The sequence below is a fragment of the Malus sylvestris genome, chromosome 17 (assembly GCF_916048215.2).
Source record: "Malus sylvestris chromosome 17, drMalSylv7.2, whole genome shotgun sequence".
In the NCBI taxonomy this organism is placed as follows: Eukaryota; Viridiplantae; Streptophyta; class Magnoliopsida; order Rosales; family Rosaceae; genus Malus; species Malus sylvestris.
In genome coordinates, this window is record NC_062276.1 from 2,389,763 (window position 1) to 2,414,048 (window position 24,286).

General features: G+C 37.9%; 3 protein-coding genes across 4 annotated transcripts; 2 read left to right on the plus strand and 1 right to left on the minus strand.

Moving 5' to 3' along the window:
* Positions 1-9,063: 9,063 nt before the first annotated feature.
* On the plus strand, positions 9,064-11,483 carry LOC126610550 (polygalacturonase At1g48100). Of its 2 annotated transcripts, none has more exons than XM_050278647.1 (7): positions 9,064-9,372; positions 9,482-9,613; positions 9,693-9,890; positions 10,099-10,146; positions 10,230-10,437; positions 10,639-10,829; positions 10,919-11,483. In XM_050278647.1, the coding sequence occupies exons 1-7, from the start codon at positions 9,082-9,084 to the stop codon at positions 11,312-11,314; spliced, it is 1,464 nt and encodes a 487-aa protein (XP_050134604.1). In that variant the 5' UTR covers positions 9,064-9,081; the 3' UTR covers positions 11,315-11,483. The 2 variants fall into 2 exon arrangements, with proteins under 2 accessions (XP_050134604.1, XP_050134605.1); XM_050278648.1 differs by having other exon boundaries at positions 10,102-10,146.
* Positions 11,484-11,535: 52 nt separating this feature from the next.
* LOC126610551 (peptide deformylase 1B, chloroplastic/mitochondrial) lies at positions 11,536-14,009 on the minus strand. The gene is made up of 6 exons (XM_050278649.1): positions 13,677-14,009; positions 13,419-13,557; positions 13,071-13,263; positions 12,719-12,829; positions 12,081-12,143; positions 11,536-11,804 (listed from the first exon to the last, which is right to left on the minus strand). The coding sequence occupies exons 1-6, from the start codon at positions 13,885-13,887 to the stop codon at positions 11,694-11,696; spliced, it is 828 nt and encodes a 275-aa protein (XP_050134606.1). The 5' UTR covers positions 13,888-14,009; the 3' UTR covers positions 11,536-11,693.
* Positions 14,010-14,702: 693 nt separating this feature from the next.
* Positions 14,703-17,268, plus strand: LOC126610552 (ADP-ribosylation factor 1). Its single transcript, XM_050278650.1, has 7 exons — positions 14,703-14,856; positions 15,180-15,344; positions 15,643-15,713; positions 15,985-16,104; positions 16,485-16,603; positions 16,780-16,861; positions 17,030-17,268. The coding sequence occupies exons 2-7, from the start codon at positions 15,197-15,199 to the stop codon at positions 17,033-17,035; spliced, it is 546 nt and encodes a 181-aa protein (XP_050134607.1). The 5' UTR covers positions 14,703-14,856; positions 15,180-15,196; the 3' UTR covers positions 17,036-17,268.
* The last annotated feature ends 7,018 nt before the right edge of the window (positions 17,269-24,286 follow it).

A 24,286-nucleotide genomic window follows, 5' to 3' on the forward strand; every position in this document is an offset into this window, starting at 1 on the left:
AAGAAGGAATCCAAAGATGATCCTTGTTTGTCCCCGTCGTCCGGGTTGCTCCTCCGGATTCTGCGAAGCCAATACGCACGGCACGACCCACATACTAAGGGGAGAAAAAAATAATTAATTATGTGAGATGTGGTTCTATCAAATGCTATTGGGCGATCAAATATTTCAGGTGAAATCTCAATTCTCCCAAATATATAATTATGCAGCAAATTACTGTCCGAATTAATTTATCAAAATTCTTATAAATAAACTATTTATGATTATGACACTGCACCCCTAGAAGGGGTAATTACTTTTCCATGAAAAATATTATAAGTATTCGTTTAATTCACGGCTCAAACTCGAGTTCATAGAAGCAAGAGAAATAAAACATTGAATTTGTAATTAACAAGCAACCAATTGTGTGTGTGTATATAAAAATGAGAATGATGAAGGATTATGCGAGTTGAACTATTCATAAGGTTTGGTCATCAAACTACAAAAATAGGTGACTTTCTTTTGCTCATAGCGATTAAAAAGTACTAGCTTCTTGATCAAACGACCCCATATCCCCCGTCTCCAAAATTTTTCTTAAATAAAAAACAAAGAGATAAAAGCGGAAACAATATATCACATAATTTGTCTTCTAAATTTTACGGCTCCTCGTGATCAACACCCTAGTCTCTAAGCTTAGAACACGGCGTGATCAGGGTAATTTTGATATCATTCATGCACGAGCAAGCTATAGAGTACTATATTTTCAATTCAAACATTGCGTCTTCTAGTAGCAATTTTTTTTTAATTCCTAATTTCATATTGCTGATCAAGTGATTTGAGCAACAACTATGTACACTTTTATCACGGAATTAAGGAGCAAAATTATAATTTCGAAATTTAAACTCATATATAGCGTTTGTGTTTATCCATTATACAGATCTTGAAATTTTAACTTATTTTACGAGAATAAATAGGGTCGTGATGAGCATCACCATCACTCAAGGATGGTGAACAAAAATATTCCCCTCAATTTATGAGTCATATTTTGATGATTTCATAGCATCGTTACATGCATGATTTTATAACATACTCATATTATAACACGTGACATGTTATCTAAAGTCATGCATGCATGCAATCATCTCATTGTAATCAAGGACGGTTTAATGGTTTGAAGTTACATTTCACTTGATACTCTTGATGTACCCTTGTACATGATGATTGTTCTTGGTGTCGCGTTTTATGCCATGCCTTTGTTTTCTCTATTGATCAATATAAAAAGTGTTCTCACCGTTGAAATACCCTAAATAAAACACGTGATCCCTTTATTAAGAGCTTGCTTATTTAAAGTATTTTTAAAATAACTAAAAACGTTTTTTTGATATTGTTTGGTTAAAAAAAGTTTAAAATGCTTAATTATGCTGTGAAAAAGGACTTGAACTCATTTAAAAAAGAAATACGTACCTACAATGTGCTTATATCACGAAACACTTAGTATTTTTATCATAGTTTCGAACCTCCTCCGTTGACTCAGAAAAGGATAAAACCCAGTCGCATGCAAATGTTGGTCATGAGTCAATATTAGGAAAAATAGGAATGTAAATAATAGGAGTCCTTTATTAAGTAGGTTTGTATAAAAGCTTTTGTTTCCTTGTTTAACTTAGATTGTACATGTATATATTTCTAAACAAGTAATACAAGAATCATTCCCGTAAAAGTTCTATTTGGTATCAAGAGCAAGCCGAAACCCTAGTGCTTTCCGCTGCGCTTGGGTGCCTGCGTTTTTTCTGCAAAATTTCTGCAGAAAACAGTGTAGGCCGTGAGTGGTTGTTTGCTATGTGTGCACTGACTTCTCTGCACGTTTTTTATGTGGTGTGGTTGTGTGTGCGCCTCAGTATCGTATTTGTTTTGTGTTGATTTGGTGAGTAACACCGAATGGACTCAGGAGGCAGTGGCGTGATGAAGTTAGAGGGCAGTAACTCAACCAATAATCAAGTAGTGAATCATGTCGTCATTCAGAGTGATGCGTCTGCTGTATCCAATACCGTGAAGTTAAATGGATCAAATTATCCTCTTTGGTCCAAGGTTTTGGAGATGCACATCGCTGGACGCGGTAGGAAGGGCTTTATGACTGGGAGTACCAAGGAGCCTGCTGAGGCTAGTGCTGAGTATGGACGTGGGAGACAGGGAATGCAATAGTAAAAGGGTGGTTGATCAATTCCATGGAACCTACTATCATGGGATTTTTCATTCACCTGCGTACTGCTAAAGAAGTTTGGGAAGAGGTGGCTCGGACCTATTATGATGGTTCAGATATTTCTCAGATTTATGAATTGAAGGTTAAATCGTTCAGACTCCGTCAAGAGGGTCGGCCAGTTGGTGTGTATTATGCTGATCTCAAGTCCGTTTGGCAGGAGTTAGATCAACGGAGACCAATCAAGATGGTATGTGATGTGGATCTCAAGACACTTCGAGAAGAAATTCAGATTGATCGTGTGTATGCTTTTTTGGTGGGTTTGGATGATGTGTTTGATAAAGTGCGTAGTGATATTTTACGTGCTCAACCCTTACCCTCTGTTGAGGAGGTGTTTTCTGTTGTTCGACGTGAAGCTCAACGGCATGCTACCATGATGGGTGGAAGTAACAATCCAGGAGGGTTGCTGTCCATGGCAATGATCTCACGGCCAGCTGGTACTCATCGTTCTAGTAATTCTTCTAATCAATCTTTAAATTCTCGTCCCTTCAACCGAGAAAATAAAGATGATTTGAAGTGTACTTTCTGTGGACAAACCCGTCATACTGAGGATACATGCTTTGTTAAGCATGGGGTGCCTGATTGGTTCCCAGAGTTAAAGAAAAAATTGCGTGCCAAGGAGCGTGGAGCAGCCGGGTCCAGTGGAGGCCGTGCCTCCCTTGCTGCGGCTACATCCACAGTCCAAGAAGTCGTGCCTAGCCCCAGTGATTCCAGTCAGAATTTGTTGACTCGTACTCGAGGTGACTCGTCGTCTGACACAGGTACCGTGGGACATGTTCTCTTAGCCTCCGAAAATCAGCACCATACAGGTTGGATTCTGGACTCTGGGGCAACGGATCTTATGACATATGATAAAAATATGTTTCAATACATGACTACATCTCACAGGAAAAATATATCAACTGCCAATGGTACTTTGGCACCCGTGTGTGGTGCCGGCACTATGCATCTCACCCCGTCACTTCCCTTACATCATTGCTTGCTTGTTCCTTCTTTATCCCATCACTTGTTATCCATACCACATGTTACTGAACAATTGGATTGTGTTGTTCTAATGTATCCATCCTTTTGTCTACTTTAGGATATTCAAACCAAGGAGATAATTGGGCGTGGCACTAAGAAAGAGGGGTTGTACTACGTGGACGACGTCGTTTTTGGCAGAGTTAATGCAGTTCGCGCGTCCCGGTCTAGTAATTTACAAGAAGTGTGGTTGTTGCATCGTCGGTTAGGGCATGCATCTTTTGGGTATTTACGGCATATGTTACCTAGTATATTTAGTGGAATAAATGAATCAGACTTACATTGTGAAGTATGTATTCTTGCTAAAAGCCATCGTGCTTCTTTTCCGCCTAGTATGAATAAAAGAGCTTTACCGTTTGAATTTGTGCACTCTGATGTTTGGGGACCATCTCCTGTTGTTACTTCTTCTGGGATTAAGTGGTTTGTTACGTTTGTTGATGATTGCACTCGTATGACGTGGCTATATGTGTTAAAAAATAAGAGTGATGTTGGTATGGTATTTCGGATTTTTTCTCAAATGCTTCGGACCCAATACTTCTCTGTGATTACAGTTCTCCGTTCTGATAATGGTGGTGAGTATATTAATCGTGAGTTGTCAGAGTTTCGTTGTGATCAAGGCATTCTCCATGAAACAACCTGCCCCTATACTCCACAGCAAAATGGGGTGGCTGAACGGAAAAATCGCCATATCTTAGAAACGGCACGTGCACTACTTCTGGGCGCGTCTGTTCCTAAGATTTTTTGGCCTGAAGCCGTTACTTATGCCGTCTACGTGATTAATCGTATGCCCTCTCGGGTGGTTAATTTTCGAACTCCTTTTCAAGTTCTCACTCAACATGTTCAAGTGATGTCTTCTCATACTCTCCAACCCCGGGTATTTGGGTGTGTGGCTTATGTGCATATTCAGAAAATTCATCGCACTAAGTTGGATCCGTGTGCACTTCGATGTGTGTTTGTTGGTTTCTCCTCTCACCAAAAAGGATATAAATGTTATCACTCTGCGACTCATCATATGTATGTTACCATGAATGTGACATTTTCTAAATCGGAGTATTTTTATGCTCATGTATCTTCATCTTCAGATCACTAGGGGGAGAGCTCTAGTGGTGATCTGGAATGGTTAGACTTGGAAGGAATCCCTGTGGTTGATGCCGTGCATAATGAGGCAGTGATCATACATGCCAAGAGTGATAAATTTGCAAGTTCAGCTACAGATATTCCACGGCAGTCTGTTGCCGTAAGCAACATGCAGACTGCTGCCGAGAGCAGCATGCAGTCAGGACTGGTTCCAGAGGAGAGTGATATGCAGTCAGGACAGATTGTTGTTGAGCCTACTGATGTAACCCCCTCTCTCTCTAGCTCCATAGTGCTGCCCAATGAATCTTCTCTGGATATACCTGAGGTAAGTATTGTGGATGATTATGTAACTAATGCGAGTAATGATGTAAATACATATAAGCTGCCACCGAGACAAAATCGGGGTGTGCCACCTGACAGGTTTTCTCCGGAAGGCAAAGTGAAGTATCCAATAGCCAACTATGTCTCATGCAATGGTCTTGCACCAGAGCGCAAGACTTTGGTGAACAATATGGAGGCTACTCGAGTACCAACCCGTGTGGAGGAGGCTCTCAAGGATCCAAACTGGGCAAACGCAATGGATGAAGAAATGTTGGCGTTACAGAAGAATAATACCTGGGAGGTGACGTCTTTCCAGAAGGGAAAAAAACAGTTGGCTGTCGGTGGGTGTTCACTGTTAAATACAAAGCCGATGGATCAATCGACAGGTACAAAGCAAGGTTGGTAGCTAAAGGATACACCCAAACATATGGTGTAGATTATCAAGAAACGTTCTCTCCGGTTGCCAAGATGAATACGGTACGGGTTCTGATATCTTTAGCTGCTAATATGAACTGGCCATTAAAACAATTTGATGTGAAAAATGCCTTTCTTCATGGGGACTTGGAGGAAGAAGTATATATGGATTTTCCTCCTGGGTACAGTGCTGGTAGAAGTACCAGAGTATGTCGGTTGCGTAAGTCTCTTTATGGGCTTAAACAATCGCCTCGTGCATGGTTTGATAGGTTTACTCAAGTTATGAAAAAGATTGGGTATTATCAGAGTCATTCTGATCATACATTGTTTGTCAAACGGAGACAGGAAAAAGTGACGGCCTTAATCATATATGTAGATGACATGATTATTACAGGGGATGATTGTGATGAGATTTCAAGGCTGCAGAGAAATCTTGCGGCTGAGTTTGAAATGAAGAACCTAGGGGATTTGAAGTATTTTCTTGGAGTTGAAGTTGCTCGATCCTCGAAAGGTATTTTCTTGTCACAACGTAAGTATGTTTTGGATTTGCTAAAAGAAACTGGTATGCTGGGATGTAAGCCAGTTGATACTCCTATTGTTGAAAAAAATCATCTATGTTTGGATCCGAATCAGAAATCGGTTGATAAGGGGAGATATCAGAGACTTGTAAGGAGACTAATTTATTTGGCTCATACACGACCAGATATTGCCTATGCAATAAGTGTAATAAGTCAATTTATGCATTCACCGAATGTAGATCATATGGTTGCTGTTATGCGTATCTTAGCATATTTAAAGTCTGCACCTGGAAAATGAGTTCTATATCGGAAGCATGGACATTTGAGGATTGAGGGGTTCACGGATGCTGATTGGGCAGGAAGTGTAGGTGACAGACGGTCTACTTCGGGATATTTTACTTTTGTAGGAGGCAATTTGGTCACATGGAGAAGTAAAAAACAGAAGGTAGTATCAAGATCCTCAGCTGAGGCCGAGTTTCGAGGGATGGCTCACGGCATTTGTGAGCTTCTCTAGCTTCGAAAACTTCTTGAGGGGCTTGAGTTCAAGCCAAATGAGACCATGAGACTATACTGTGATAATAAGTCAGCGAGAGATATAGCTGATAATCCAGTACAACATGATAGGACAAAACATGTGGAAGTTGATCGACATTTTATTAAAGAGAAACTTGAAAGGAAGATTGTGTCGATACCGTTTGTGAATTCGGAGGAGCAACTTGCAGATGTTCTAACTCATGCAGTGTGTAGTCGAAAGTTTGATGACTCACTTGTCAAGTTGGGCATGTGTGATATCTATGCACCAACTTGAGGGGGAGTGTTGATCATGAGTCAATATTAGGAAAAATAGGAATGTAAATAATAGGAGTCCTTTATTAAGTAGGTTTGTATAAAAGCTTTTGTTTCCTTGTTTAACTTAGATTGTACATGTATATATTTCTAAACAAGTAATACAAGAATCATTCCCGTAAAAGTTCTATTGCAAAGACATGAAACATCTGATAGTCCAGTTTAGTACTGTATCGGAAAAACAAAAAGTCTACTAGGTACTGTAGTTAATAGGTGTACCAATCCCAAAAGCAATGGCATGATATCTGGTGTAAGTGGTTTAACGGTTCTGTCGTCAATGATCACATGCATGCATGACATATTGATGATGCATCACAAGTCACTTTCGCCCCAGACTTTTCAATAATGTTTAGCCATTAAAATTTTACAATTAATCACCGTATTTTCTAGCATTTTCTCGGTCGAAGATAAGCCAATTCCTCCATTTACTTATAATGTATTATTACAGTAAAATTTTAGTAATTGAAATCGTTCAATTTTATAATTTTCATTTGAAGATATTTTCTTTGAAAGATCATTCGAATCAACTATTGTTTAGTCATCTACATGTATAAAATATATCAACAATTTATCATGAATATACTATTTGATACTTACACTGTTGATTTATTTGATATATTTGGATAACTAAACGATATCCGACTCAAATTCTTTTTAGTATGAATGATTTTCAAATAAAGATTAAGATATTGAACGGTTCCGATTATAAATTTTTTAGTGTAAAAATACGTTATTTGCAAGTGGGGAATAAACTCATCCCATAAGGAGGAATGCAAGTATAATCTTTTTTTCTATATCTTTGAAAATTACAACCACAAATTGGCCAAAGAAAAAGAATGGAAATTTACAAATCAATAATTGTGCCATGTCCTCAGCCGGTTTTATTGGCTTCCAATAGAATTTTGATGCATTCCGTGATATAATGTCTCAGAATTGTCGAGTCCATAATTTTTTGTTTTATATCTGATTTTTTTTCCAGCTGCATCGAGACTAATGGTGATATAATGTTAATTAATTATATCACGATGCTGCATGACAATTTGTAATCTGAAATTTTCTTTGACGCGTGCCATTCCAAAACGAAATCGTAAATCCTGATTAGCTGTTTGATACGATTGAGTATTATTTTATTTGTTTATTAAGAGGAAGTCGTGGTGCTGCAAATCTTGTTTAAATTACTGTTTCTAAAACTCAACCTCTGAATATCTACAGAATTCGTGAGAAACATGTTTCTAACTTAACGTATCCACTCACATGTTCATATCGATTCCAATTCAATATATGCATATATTCTGTCAAGGTTCATTTCAATTTAACGAATATTGAGAGATTAGTTAAAAATGTTTACCCTCGCACACAAGATTTTGAGTCCAAATTTCTTGTCTTTAATGTCGCGTCTAAAAGAAAAAAAACTATAGAAGTGAATAAGTTCCTGTAAGTCTCTATATTGATGTGCTACTCCATTTTCCTTTCTGGGTAAAAAAAGAAAACCCTCAAGCTAAACAATGCAAAATCAGCCATGTATTGTTGTATATATATATGTGTGTGTGTGTGTATGGAGCTATTTTTGAGAATTGTGATCAACGTACGTAGCAAAATGGTGAACGTAATATTTTTTTTTATTAATATATAAGCAAATCCTGAAGAAAATGAAGAGTCATAACTTTGGATATGCAAGAACGAATGTTCTTACATAGCAAAAATATGCAAATAATAAAAATCATGAGTGCAAAGATGTGGCGTCCTCCAGCAATGCTGCTGTGCTTCATTCAAACGACAAAGTTAGGAAAATATAAGGGCAGCAATTTAAATTAATTTTTAATGAATAATCGCTAGAAATATAATGTCCTGACGTGAAGAAATAAGCCGTTCGACATGAAATATTAGATCAGCGTATACTCTCTGGTTGGCCGGTCTTCTGAGTTTCTTGCTTTGGCCGGTCTGCTGAGTTTTCTTGCTGTTTGATTATGTTTTGTTGTTGGGGTAAAACTAAAGCATGTAATGTGAGTTCTACGACTGATTTATTTTCTACGGGGGAGTGAATTAGAACAATAATCCAATAACCCGCATAAGATTAAATAAGATTTGTAAAAAATGGAAGCACTTGGAAGGTATAACGTTGAAAATGTCAAAAGGTTTTTAGACGAAGTCTAGTAGTTTATTACTAATGATCAATATCGATATTGTTTCTAATATAAGCATTTGTTACTAATCTATTAACGAGTCGGGTAATTATCGTGTCACTTGTTAAAAATTCGGTAACTCATCGGGCCGTTATCAAGTCACCTGTTAAGATAACATGTATGACACATAAAAGACACGAACACGACCTGTTTTCTAAGTCTAGACATTAGGCATGACAATTTATTGCATGACTCATTAACCCGAAACGAGATGACGGCTTACGAGTCGGGCATTATCGGGCCACCCGTGAAGATAACGAGATTGATTAGGCACGATCCGTTAAAATAATGAATATGACACGACAATACGAACAGTTTCAGTTCTATTTGGAAGGTATAACCTTGTCTTTTTTACCTGTAGACTCGTGTCTGCACAGTGCAATGAGCTCTCAACCTATAAATACAGAAACTTAAGCTTCAAACCCTCACATTCTTCTCATCTTTCTTAAAAAAAAAAGTTAAGGTTAATATTATGAGGACGTTTAACCTAAAAACCCTCTCGTTCTTTGTTCTCATTGCGTTTTTTATCTCGTTTTCGAGTTTTCTCGAACCGTGTTATGCTCGAAAAGGAGGCAATAAGCAGCACTGGAGGAAGAAACAAAAGGGTTATGGTGGTGATCATCGCCGCTCTGCGAGGGAAGACAGTTACATCACACCGGAAGAAACTGCGGTGACACTTGGAGAAAACAGCGGCGGGGTTTCGAACGTGTTTAATGTGTTGGACTATGGTGCTAAAGGTGATGGAAAAGCCGATGACACCAAGGTGATTTTGGAAATTACATTTCGTTTTTTATGAAATAAACGCTGTAATTTTGTAACACAATACTACTGCCGGATGCTATCGTTGACTAGTTTCTTGCATTGCACGGCAGGCATTCGAGGCGGCGTGGGCAGCAGCTTGCAAAGTGCAGGCATCAACTATGAGTGTTCCATCCGGGTCTGTGTTCCTTGTCAAACCAATCTCTTTCTCCGGCCCTAATTGCGAAGCAAATATCGTGTTTCAGGTGAGCTTTCAAGTCTTAAACTGTCGTCAGTTCATCGGTTAGAATTTTTCTGATATATATTTGTCGATTTTTAACGCAGTTAGATGGTAAAATCATAGCTCCAACAAGCTCAGGGGATTGGGGTTCAGGTCTTTTACAATGGATTGAATTCACAAAACTAAAAGGGATTTCGATCAAAGGCAGCGGCGTAATTGATGGACAAGGCTCGGTTTGGTGGAATGACTCGCCGAAATACAATCCTGCAAAAGAATCAACGTATAGCAGTCTCGACGATTTGGTAACTAACTGTCCCTCCCTATATATACATCTCGGGCATAATCAAGTTAGCTAAAACAATGCGCCACATGCACCAGATCTTATGTCAAAGTTAAAACACAGCCGGCCAAACGCTTTTATTCAGCTTAAAAAAAACATCATTTTCCCTTTTGTTAGTTTATAGTGAAACTAATCGAGCATGCGTGCTTTTCTCCTGTCAACTTCATCAGCAGGCCACAGAAAGTAACAGTGGGGAAATGCCAAGCACCAAACCAACAGTAATAATCTCATCATCACCTTTCAGCTCGATCTTCGCGATTAATTTTATCAGCGTGGTGTGCTAATATATTTTGATGTGCAGGCTCTTAGGTTCTATGGAAGCGATGGCGTTAGTGTCACTGGCATAACACTCCAAAACAGCCCTCAGGCGCACCTCAAGTTCGACGACTGCACAAATGTCCAGGTTTCCGATATAAGTATTTCATCCCCTGGAAACAGCCCCAATACGGATGGAATCCACCTCCAAAACTCCCAAAATGCTGTCATTTCCGCCACCAGTATCGCTTGTGGTATAATTTTTCACAATCCGATCTTCTAGTAGGGCAACCTTGTCTAAAAACCTTGGTGAAGAACTGACATAAGTTGTAAATCACAAATAAATAAATAAATCATAAATTGTGTATAGCAGAAGTTACTTCTTTACCAAGTAAGAAAGAAAGTTTACGTTATCGACAACAATATAATGAGCTGCAACATCTAATGATCTGCAGGAGATGACTGTATATCAATACAAACAGGATGCTCGAACGTAAACATACACAACGTAAATTGTGGACCAGGTCATGGAGTCAGCATTGGAGGGCTCGGGAAGGACAACACGAAAGCTTGTGTTTCGAACGTCACTGTCCGAGACGTTCAAATGCACAACACACTCACTGGAGTCAGAATAAAGACATGGCAGGTACTGCTACATACAAAAACACACGGACCAAATAATTTTAAATCTCAGACAGAACCAAATTCTAAATGTTTTTCTAATTTCTGATGTAGGGAGGATCGGGGTCGGTCCAAAACATAATGTTCTCAAACATCCAACTAACAGAAGTTGAAACCCCAATCATGATTGACCAGTTCTACTGCGACAAGAGTAAATGCCAAAATCAGAGCTCCGCTGTGGCGGTTTCGGGTGTGAATTACGTAAACATACAAGGAACCTACACGTCCAAGCCCGTGCATTTCGCATGCAGTGACAGCTCTCCGTGCACCGGTGTGTCTCTGGATACCATAGAGTTGAAATCAGTTGATGAAGGGAAGCAGTTGTACGACCCTTTCTGTTGGGAGGCGTACGGAGTGCTCAAAACAAGCACAGTTCCTCAAATCGACTGCTTGAAGAAGGGGAAGCCGAGCACAATAACTCAATCCGGAAGTAGTGATTCGTCTTGCTGAGCTGAGCTTAGCTTAGCTTAGGGAGTTGATAGATTAGTATCGACGCGTTATTACCTCAGAGCTTGCAGGTCAAGTCTCTGAAGCCTTTCTTCTCGACCCTATACCGCCATGGAACAACGACGTTTGTAGTTAGAACGGCGTTTTCATGAATGTGTTGTGTGTTGCTTTCCCTGCTACAGGTTAAGTTTTTGTTATATGAATTATATTTGGCCTGCTGAATATAATGGGTTGAACTCAATTATATATTAATCAAGATTAATGATGGTGTGACTAATTATATAATTAAGCCAGAAAATGTATAATTTGTGTGGGTAAACAAAATAATAAATTACATCACCGGGCTTTCACATCTATAAGCTCTTCAAGTGTTTGTGGAGGCCTATACCAACTGCGATTTTCCGAAGCCAGTAGCATCCTTCATCCTTCTGCGGGTTTCGACCCTTTCAGGACTCGGGAGTCCTGTCCTATCCTCGTACTTCTTTTCTAAGGCCTGTTAACATAAGACAACAATTAGCAATTAATACTAATACTAATCGATTATCAAGGTAAAGAAAGTCGTCAATTTGACAACACTTGCTTTAGTCTCTGTTTGTGGTGACATAAGTACCTCCCTACAACTAATCAATTAATAATTCTTACAAGAACAAGGTCTACTCGACATAAACTTTCAGAAAATCTAATAAAACGAAGAATGAATCAATGAAATGTTACTTGATCTTCTTTGGGAACTTGAGAAACAACACTACGGGCATGCCCACTTACTAACCTGTAGCTGTGCACAAATGGTTTCAAGAACTCCGTCACTCATTCTATCGAAGAAGAGAACGCCCTACAGATGAAGAAACCATATAAGCAGGAGGGAAACAGAGCAGCAATACACAAATTTCTAGTCACCAGGATCCTCTTTAGAACTATGAAGCTTTCAACAACGACAAAGCTTACAAAAATAAACAATCCAACAAACAGTGTCATGTCATAGATTTTTACTCTCAACTCTCCGAAATAAGAACAATATGGTAGGTGCCTTGGGGCAATACACTTGGTTTACACAAAACTCAGGGGCAGGCCCTCATCTGCATTATATCAAATCTTCCGCCAAGTACACTCATGTCAAGTGCACTTCAGAAGTGATATCACGAGAACATAAAAAGAGCTTCCCATACAATACCTCCCACATGATCAAAAGTTAAACAACCGCCATAGTTCTAGGTACCTCCTCAATAGTGGGATGTCCGTAACTAATCCTAATCTGCATAGTACAGGTTCTACGTGGCACAAAATGTAAACTGAATCTAATGAAATCGAGCACCTAAATGTGTAAGTTATGCTTTCCCTAATGTAAAGGGAACTACAATCCATAGTTATATAACTGAAAGTAGCTTGAATAACAGTTAAATAAAGAACCTGCAAATGATCAAATTCATGCTGGAACACCCGTGCTGGAAGACCTGACAAGCTGACTGTAAACCTCGCACCTTTAATATCCTGTGCATCTATTTTCACAGTTTCTGGTCTCTGCAAACACAGAACTTAGAGGCGTCAACAAAAACATGACTACACACATAGAGCAAGCCATTTAAGCTTGTTGTATAGCACGAAAATGGTACGCAATGAACAAGACATCTAACAACTATTTCTGTTATACTAAGATTTAATTTCTTGAACATTTTTGTAGTCATTTGAAAACCAATAGGAAATTAAAAACAAGGCCAAAGCAGAAAACTTTTAAACCAGCATATATAAGAACAGCACGCACCACAACATCAGCATAAATTCCCGGGAAGGATAAGCAACCCTCGTTAAAGGGTCGCTTTTTCTGGGAATATCTGGTAACCCTTGGATTCACAAGCACAATTTCCTCCCCTTCGCCACACTCAACAACCGGAGTAAACACCATGAGCTGCGCATTGATCCCTACTTGGGGCGCCGAGAGCCCTATCCCATCACTCCTGTGAATAACAAGCATTTCACATAAATCATAACTTGGATTTTGGCACCTAGTAAATGCGACATTCTACTTTAAACTAATCTAAATTGGCGGAGAATCGGGTGCATAGGAAAACACATATGCTGAAGATAACAATTAACAAGTCATGGAACTCACTTGTACATTACATCAAACATTTCATCTACCAAATTCTTCAAATGATCGTCGAAAGAATCGATTCGCTTGTTCTTCGCTCTCAGAATCGGGTCCGGATACTCCACAATTCTCAGAGGGGTTTGAAATTCCACATCAGCAGCTATATATCCATGATCCATCACGCAATTCATTGCAAAACCAACAATTAGGAACAAACTGAGCATATAGAGATCGAAAAGTTTTGTTCTTTCTTTCTGTTTTCATGGAGTTTTGGCTTACCGGAGGCCACATCATCTTCTTTGACTGAGAAGCCTGTCCTGGCCTGTGTGGGGACCGGAATCAGCCGGTTCACGGTGGATACTAGGGGGCTGGTTGAGGAGAAACCCCTGAGCCGGTGGAAGATGGCGGGAAAGGTCGACCGGCGGCAGAGAGTTGGAAAGAGAGCACGGGAGGAAGAAGACAGTGGGTGGAGCGAAGCAGCACAAGCCATGCTGCCCACACAGTCAAACGGAAACGACTGCGGAGGGCGCGCAAAGAAGAAGTGCCTGTGTCTTGTGGCCCGTTTGCTTATGTGATAATTTCGCCACAAAATCGCTTTTGAAATAAGTGCTTTATTACTTATTCTCAATATGTTCAAAACTTTGGGCTCATTTGAGATTGGATTTCCAGACGGTTTTTTAGAAAGTACTTATGTGTGCAAGGGCTTTTGAAAGCAGGTTTTTTATTGAATATATAATTTATTTAATAGAAAATATGAGTACTTAAAAAAAAATAAAAGTGATTTCAAAATAAGCAAATAATAATTGCTTTTTAGAATCTACTTCGACTTCTTTTAAAACGATTAAAATGAATTTTTTAGAACTAGAAAAAAAAAACACTTTTGATGACGTCAGAAAGAAAACCTGATAATGCTTTTAAATCCTAAAAGTGCTTTTAAAGAAAAACATAGCACTTTTTTTTTCGTATTTGTGATAAAACACTTCTAGCATATAAGTGCTCCCTATAAACGGAATTGGATCCCATCCGGATCCACTTTATAGGGATCCTAGGGATTCCAACATCTTAGCCTAGGATCCTCACGTCTTAGTCATTCATCGTGTATCGTGCGATAATGAATCATTTGATTTTTTTTTATTTAAAATTAAACACAAATAATATTTGACAAAAACTAATCGTACGATGTACGATGAATGATTATAACGTAGAGATTTCTAGAATCTTCACAAAGTGAATCCGAAGAGGATTCTCTTCAACTAAAAACAATCCAAATTCCAAATCCCCACAAACCGACCGCAATGTATTATTTGGAATTTCAATGAAACGACAGCGTTCTGAATCTAACCGCGGTAATTAACTGACTGACCAGGGTCCAGGGGAGAGAAAAGGGCAATACTAATAAAAGTCGCGGCTTTGCTTCCGTTGCCTCCTCCTCTCATTTGATCCTTCCTCGTTCCTCCAGGTCTCTCTCTCTCTCTCTCTCTCTCTCTCTCTCTCTCTCTCTCTCTCTCTCTCTCTAGAATTTCTTCGTCCTAAATTCGAATTCTTCGTTACCAGATTTGAATCGTAGATCTACAGTTGCACGATCGATCTTTGATCTCCATGTAAATTGAAACCCCTTTTGGTTATTTTTCAATTCAACAAACGGATCTGATTGAATTTTGCATGCGATATGATTCGTATGATTGAAATTTTGGATTGATTTTTCTTGGTTTTATTGTAATTTGAAATCAAATTTGCTAATTTTGATTTAACTGTGGATGTGTGATTGGTTGTGTTTGGCAGCTGAATTCGATTGAAAAATGGGGCTTACGTTCACGAAGCTCTTCAGCCGGCTCTTTGCCAAGAAAGAGATGCGAATTCTGATGGTGGGTCTCGATGCGGCCGGTAAGACCACCATCTTGTACAAGCTCAAGCTCGGAGAAATCGTCACCACCATCCCCACCATTGGTAAGAGCTTCGATTCCCTAATATTATTGTTATAGTTCCGTAAGTTTCCATCTTTCATTTGAAACACTCCAATTTCGACCTGAATTTTAGATCAATTTCGCTTTTCGGGTTTAATTTGTTTTACGCTTATGAAGAATTGTATGATGGTTTTGGTTTCGTTGGTGCTTTTTCCTCCTCGTGATCTGGTGCGGTTAAGATGAGGATTGTTTCACTTCTCTGATGTCTTGTGGATAAAAGTTTCGTAATTTGCATTTTCATTTTCTGTACAAGAGTGGTTTTTTTTTTCCTTTTTTTGCAGGATTTAATGTGGAGACAGTAGAATACAAGAACATCAGCTTCACCGTCTGGGATGTCGGGGGTCAAGACAAAGTAATTTTCTGCCTTTTTGTATATCTGCGTGCACTTTTAATATGTTGTTGGTTGTGCAACAAGTTTTTTGGTCATTGTGGTTTTTCTTCTACCACGGGAGTGAGATCCCTGTAGGCGGATGCAAAAACATTTTATATGATCTCTTTTCATGGAATATATAGAGAATTGGAGGGTATATTTACTTCAATGTTTATCCGTGTCAAGCGAGGACATCTGTCTGAAGTTCTAATTATACATATCCAATGACTGATCGGGTTTCTTCCATTCGTAGATCCGACCATTGTGGAGGCACTACTTCCAGAACACACAAGGTCTTATCTTTGTGGTTGATAGCAATGACAGGGATCGAGTTGTTGAGGCAAGGGATGAATTACACAGGATGTTGAATGAGGTAGTTCTTGGCTCCCTTATATTTTCATTCTGCTTGTTTATGTTGCGATTTCTAATGTTCCTGTTGTAAATGGAGACGAGGAGGTTGTATGCCTTCTGAATTTTGTTGTGTTATTTAGTTTTCTTCTGTACTTAAATTTGTGGATTCGATTAAAGTTTCATTTAGTTTGATACATACTTTCCTGAGCTACATTTGTGAATTCCATTCTTTTAGTTATGATCCTTTTTGCCTTTATAAATTCTACTTCATTTGTACTAAGACAAAACTCTGGTTTTGTTCCTGTAAATGACTAGAACCTTGTTTAGGATACAACAATGGTACATATTGCTTATGTATACTTGGAACTAGGGTTTGAAGTTAAAATTTTTAATTGTTTTCAGGATGAACTAAGGGATGCTGTTCTGCTTGTATTTGCCAACAAACAAGATCTTCCTAATGCAATGAATGCCGCCGAGATAACTGATAAGCTTGGTCTTCATTCTCTCCGTCAACGTCACTGGTAAGTTATTGATATACGGTGGGAGTCTACTGATTAGTCTCTCTCTTGAGCTGGGAAAAACTTTCACCTTGATTTAAATACGGATGGTTCAACTTAAACGAATGAGTTCTTGAACATCAATGCTAAGATCTTGGGCAAAAGTTGAATACTGGATATAATTGTTGTTCTTTTTCCAGGTACATCCAGAGTACTTGTGCAACCTCTGGAGAGGGCTTGTACGAGGGGTTGGACTGGCTTTCCAACAACATTGCTAGCAAGGTAATAAATTCATTGTTTTGTTTAGAATATCATCTCATGGTATTATTTCTGGAATCTATTACGGTGAATCCCTCATAAAACATGACGGATTAGATTTTTTTTATTAGCAAGATACCATCCATATTTGAATTCTATATTTCTGACGGCCCCCTCTCTCGTTCTTTACAGGCATGAGAGAATTGAGGCCAAGGAGTTTGGTTGCTTGCCTTGGAGATTCTGGGGAAGGATAGTTTTCTTTATTTCGATGAATGTTGTAATAGCAGAATGTTTTGGAGAAACTCTCTCTGAATTCGTGTGTGTGTTTGCTACTCTAGCTATACTGTTTAGCTGTAAACGAAGTTTCTATGTCGTTACCTTTGTTTTGACACATGAGCCAAGGTTATATTTTATCGTGTTTGCTTCATTAATCTGTTTGATTTTTACGATGAATTGGATTCGATAACTTGTTAGATTCAAGGATAGTTGAAATAAAAGGGACCTTTGAATTTTGTCCAGGTTGATTTTGTTTGAGAACTAATTCATCTTCTATCTTCAACTCAGACAAAATTCGGAAATTCGGAAGTTCGTCTCTGTTTCGCCCTTCAACGTACCCCAATTGCACCTTTGGGTTTGAAACCCAACGTGGTATGTTGGCAAACCCAATTGTACTGTCACGGCCCACGGGGGTTCTTCTTCTACTTCTATATTACCAGTCTATGATATGATATCACAAAAAGAACATAAACTCAGAGACATCGAGGTTTTCTCTGCTGCCCAGAACATGCGCATGGCTTACGCATACTTGTTTTCATTTGAAAAATGGAAGGTCGAGATTTAATTAACTTAGTTGATACGTAAGCCATGCGCACGTGCCTCATGTGCTGCAGAGAAAAACTGTAGAGACATCTATATAAAGTTTAAACTAGAACTTGTAACTCAGTTGATTAAAAACATTCTTCCTTTCACCTGAAATCTTCGGTTCAAATCTCCTCCTCATCCCCTAATTTTGCTTGTATCAACAAAAAAAAAACAAAAAAAAACCTTCTAAACATACATATAATAGTATTATAATTACAAGTATCAGCATAATTTGATATTAAATTGATGATTATAGCGGAGATTGACAGATTGTCTCATTCCAATTTTATCGGATGTCCCCGAAAGGATGGAGATCCATGGACTCATAAGAAAAAAATATTTACATAATTCAATACTAATACAAATTCATAATGTTGAAACATAAGTGAAATTAAGTTGATAATCATAGCGGAGATGGACTCATGCTTACACACTTTTGAAACCCTTGTCAAAGCTTGTATGAAGTTCCCTTCCCTTACAAGGATGGGATTTTCTTCCCCATCTACAAACGTAGGGAGAAAATCCGTCTCCGAAGTCTTTGAAGCGTCTCCTCCTAACCGCGAGTGTTACTTTTTACGAACTTTAGTCGGGTTTTGAACTTCGGCCCACATGCCAGGAAAAACAAAACCAAAGCACTTGAACAAAACTAGGTGGCCATGGCACTTGAACAAAACTAAGTGGAAATTTAACAGATCAGATGAAGATCTTCAACTTTTTGGATTTTCAAACAAAGTGCAATCCGCATTTTGAGCTGAACGTATTATAAGGAAACAAATGTAGATGTCGGGGACGAGTTTGTTATAAGTCAAATGACCTAACTCAATATCTAACATCACACTAGAATTTCGACTTATTTGGATGCACAACATTAACACACTTGTTGACAAAAAAACTCTTTTAATAGAGGCTCACACTCATTGTATGTGACATCACCCTGTATTAGAGATAATTTGTGGCGGGGAGAGAAGCTTCAATTTCCACTCGTGAGATAGTAACGAAAAACATATGTACAGATGAACAGTTAAAAATACATAGCTAAATTATGAGATTTTAGACCCTTAAATTGGAGAGAGCCTTAATATTGTGTCCGTAATCTAAGCAAACCCTTATCTTTAATGTCCAGCACAAGATTTGGCCACGAAAGCGATCTTACTCGCACCATGTTAACACTCGATTGATATGTCACAAGTCATTACTCAGTTAGCATAAATGAAGAAAATTATGCTGTCATATAAACCTAATTAATTAGAAGAAGAAAAAGAATCTATGAAATCTCATCAAATCTTGTTGTAATACCTAATTATTTAATGGATAGTGTTCAGATTTGCAAATGGAGAAGCACCAGCTAATCCGTAATGTGAGTTTGTCTTTGTTCCTTTTATGGGGGAGGACAGCTTGCAGATTAATATCTATGATTTCAGCCACAAAATAAAAAAGGATCAGTTTTCTTGGTAGTGGTTATCGAATTCTCCATATCTCGCAGTCTAGAGTTAACAAAGATCAAGTTTGTACCGTTCAAGAGAGAGAAAGAGATTCGGACACCTAGTTTATGTGAGGTAAACCAGTAGAATAGGTTGATGGGGACTAAAGAATTTAAAATAAGTGGTCCGAATTACTCAATTTGTCGACTCCAGTCTGCGAGACGATCTCTATTGGTGATTATCTAGATTTCATTCTTTTGAATTCCGTGGCAAATTTCGTGGCCACAAACTGTGATTGTTTAGCTGTGATCACATGTTGTGCCCTAAATCAAGGGATCATGGTAGTGCTCATACAACTTCCTAGCCACGAATCCCTCATCCTCTTTTCTTTGAGCACTTGATTCTGGCCAAACTTTCTCTAATTCAGAAACAAAAGCATGCGTTCGTGGATCACTCAACCCTAATTCCCACAACTATGGATGCATATAGACACAATTTGCTTATCCAATTAATATGTACATGTATGTACGTATATAATATCGTATTTTTTAAACGGTGCAATCTGTATAAAAAGTTTATCTTTCGATGAAATTTAGTACATTCATGAGCAATGCAATAGTTGGTCAATGTGATATCATAATGTGCGACAGTTGAAAACCGTTAATTAATATGAATCTTACGTAAGTGTCTGCCTAAATAAAAAGACTATAAGTGTCTTGGGTTGTAGTGGGTTACTTAACATCGTCGTTTTCTTAAGCTTGAGCTAATTTAGACCCACAACTCACGACAATATGGGTTTCTAAAACGAGTATACTTCCAAATGACTTTTGCACGAAGTGTCAAATTATGAGTACATATTTGTAAGGTTACTGTGGAGTTGTGGGGAGAGGACTTTCTTATGAGTGGCTAATACGGCATTGGTTAGGTACTTAACTTAGATTCATTAATTAGTCACTTTCTTTGCTTGATAAATGCCAACGTGTCCTCTCATAACTTTGTACAAATCGAAATTAGCACATACGGATCGAACAAACGTAGAGCTCGTTTAGAACTGTTTTTAAATTTGTTGAAAGCATGTTTTGTGGAAATATTTTTTAAACCAATCTTTAGTAAACACTTGAAGTGTTTTTGGAACCTAGAAACATTTTTTCTTCTTCTAAAAATGCTTTGTTATTTTAAAAGCGTTTCCAAACAAGTTCGTAGTTGATAATAATTTGATTTCCTTGCACTAACAACAAAATATTTCAAACAAGATGACAAACACAAAAAATAAAAAAATAAAAAATTTTGATTGCATGTGTATATTTTGAGTTTATATGTATTTCTTCTTAGGATTTTTATGTGATTATAACAATATGTTAAGCACTTTCGACGTTTGCTTAATTATGAACTTTTAATAGGTAGGATTTAAAGGGTACTATCCACACACTTATATTTATTTTTCACACACTTTTTTCAATGTTCGATCGACAGATCAAATGAATTGAAGAAGATCAATGGACCAAAATTAACAAAGATGAGCGGAAGGTAAAAAACGGTACTGCTATTACTATTTAAAAAGAAAAATAAATTTAGAAAAATCAACCAAAGACTATTGTTGGATGGATAATCTATCTGTATGCAGGTCATTTGCAGCTTAGAAGAAGATCCAGCAGAAAATAGGACGGTCCGAAGATTTAGTAGTCCCTAGGTCATATCCAAAAATGGGGCACTCTTTATACTCACACCTAAATACTTACTCAATCGTCACTTAATACTACATTTTAGTAGTATTCCTCTTTACTTGTAAATGAGAGGTCTATTGTTTGATTCTCGCCAAAGGCGAATTTGAACCACATTATTGCTAACCCATTATGAGCCTAAGCAAACCCATCTACCTTAGTGTAGATAATATTGTTTGTTAAAAAAAAAAAAAAATTCTTACTCGATTTTTTTTATTGAAGCAGGATTAACAAATTTTTTTATTAAACTTGTTTATACCATATTTAGGGCCTCCGTATTTAGATCTCGTACAAATACTCGGGGGACTTAAATGTAATTATGTGATAAAGGAAGGGGCAAATATGTAATAAGTGAGGATCCCTTATTCTATAAAAGGACTCCTCACCCTCACAATTAGAGGAGGCCATTTCTGAAGCCTTCTCACCCCTCTCACATCTCCTCTCATTACAGAGGTTATCTCTCTCCATCAGATAAATACATAATCAGTGTGGACGTAGCCCAAACCTTAGGGTGAACCACGATACATCTTGTGTTATTTACTTTACTTGCAGATTCACGATCGGATTTACGTTGTTCCAAGACCTCCGGTTTTGTGCATCAACATTTGGCGCCGTTTGTGGGAAGTGGTGCCTCTTCGGAATCCAGAGAGTGGTGCCTCTTCGATTTTTGAACCAACGACCATGTTGCCCTTTCTTTTATAAGGGCACCAATTGTGTGCAAGAAGTACATTCAGAGAGTTATTGCTTGTAGGAATTTTCCCTTTACTTCAGAGATTTATTGCACCTCATTTCTCCTTCATCATTTCTGAGAATGTCTGGCCCATCCGACCATCGTTTTGACTTGAACTTTGGTGAAGAGGCAGCCATGCCTTCTCAAGACAACATATGGCGCTCATCCTTCTTATCCCCTACTGGTCTTATTACCGTTAGGGACTCCTACTATAGGGTTTGTATCGCACTTGACCAAGTCCGAAACTACAAGTAAGCTTCAAGTGAAATTGATACATTTCCTTGTGCATCTTCATCGGTTAAAGATACCACCCCTGGATGGAGGAAAAGTACTTCCAGAGAAGATGCCACATTTACATATGAGACAGATAAGACAAGTGAAAATGATACCACACTTCGGTACTTAGAAGTTTCGTGATTACTCAATAGCTTGGATATTGCAAGTCCCCAACCGAGGAGCTTCCCTCACTCGGGAACTTAGGGGAGCGCTGTTTGTACCATACTTGACCAATCCCGAAACTACTGAGCACCGGTCAACATTATACCGTCAATGACCCATAAGAGTTTCCCTCAAACCAGGAGGCCAATCACAGCGCGACATGTGTTGACATCAGAAGCCAATCATAGCGTGACACGTGTCAACATCAGAAGTCAATCACAACACGACACGTGTCAATGTCAGAATGAAACTAGAAACTCTCTTCTATAAATAGAGATCATTCTCTCACAATATTCCTAATGTCATTTGTACTAAATCATTCACTTGTACTCACTAAAGGAGAGCTTGAACCTATGTACTTGTGTAAACCCTTCACAATTAATGAGAACTCCTCTACTTCGTGGACGTAGCCAATCTGGGTAAACCACATATATCTTGTGTTTGCTTCCTTATCTCTATCCATTTACATACTTATCCATACTAGTGACCGGGGCAATCTAGCGAATGTCACAAACTTAACACTTTCTGTTTGTACCAAAGTCCTCACTGATTTTGTGCATCAACAAAACTTAAGAGAAAAAGACGCAAAAAATAAAGATTTTATAAAGACTAACATCATCTCTACCTCTCTCTTAGATACTAAAAATTAAGAATTTTGTTTGAATGAAGAAAAACTATATTATTTATTTATTTATTAAGAAAGAAAGTGTGAAACGGTTTAGGGTTCTGCTGTCTTTACCTTTAATCTAACCCTAGGAAAAGCACTACTAGAAACTCAGGAGTATGACTCTCTTCCCTCGTAATTAATCCCTTCTTCTTCCTTCTCCTCGTCTCTCACTCGTTTTTATAATTTTCTCACTATAGGAAAGTCAACACAAGACGTTGACTTGATTTAATTATGATACAGCTCAAATAAGGGGAAGAAAAAATGTAAAAGAGGGGAATTGGGAGAGGCAAAAATCATACTCCATAAACTCAAGGGCGCAAACCCTAGCAATAGCCATTAGAAAGGGGAAGATATTTTTGTGGATCTCGAAAGCGCAAAAATAACCACAAATTTTAATTATTATTTTTCTGCGCAGATTTTAATTATTTTGGATTCATATATTTTTGTATATTTTTATTTGTGCATGCAAATTGGAGAAACAGAAGTTGAATACTCAAAGCAACAGATCGTGTCGTAAGCTTCTGGCTTTCTCAGAGAATTTCCAACTGTGCAACACATGCATGCGTTATCCACACGGTAATATACGTACGTACTAGATATATAATTTTTTCGTGCCATTTAACGCAGTAATCAAATTGATTAGAGTGTAAACATTACAATTTGCATATGACGAACAAACTTTCTTTTAACAATTATACGTGTGTGTGTATATTAATTGATGCTGATACGTATAACTTCAAATGTTTTAGAAATTGTCAATGATATATACTCTCAATTTTACGCATATTATGCATGAGTTTATTAACATGTTAAAGATAAAATGCACAAAGAGATAAAATATAACCAGTCGCTAAAGTTTTTTTGGTGACAACCTTCGAACGATTTTTCATTGCTAAAGAGGTTGTTCATATTTTTAACGACTGTTTCTAGATAATTATTTTGTCTAACAGTTTATTTTATTTGGAAGAAAAATGTAAAAGATAAAATAGGGGCAACTTATATGGTTATCTAGCTGGTAGGCTATGAAAAATAGTAAATTATTTTGTGTTTAATTTACTACATTGCTCATAGCTTTTACTTTGGTTATTTTTCTTTAGTTTGTTGATAAGGTTAATTTGACCCATAAATTTTGTTTTGATTATTTTCTTTAGTGTGTTGATAAGGTTAATTTGATTTTTTTTTCACCATCTTTTGATTGACAAAAATAATTATATTCATAGGTGGTTTGTATCACCTCTCTAATAGAAGTAAGACCCATCAATACATGTGGGGTCTCATCTCTATTAGAGAGGTTGCACAAATATGGTATGAAAAATGTGGTTTGAGTAACATTTTTACGTATAAACGCTTCAACCTAATGCAACAATGGAAAGGATAATGTGAGAATATATGTGAGAGTAAAGTCTTACATTGGTGAGGGACCAAACCATGTAAGGACTTATAAAGAGTTGGGCTACTCCCATATTGTCAATTGCTTTATGAAGAAAGTAATCCTCATATTCCCAATTGATTTTATGAAAAATGTTGATGTTGTACCATAAAACCAATCGGTAATATGGAGAGCAGCTCAACTCCTTATAAGCTCTTGCATACTTGGTCCCCCACCGATGT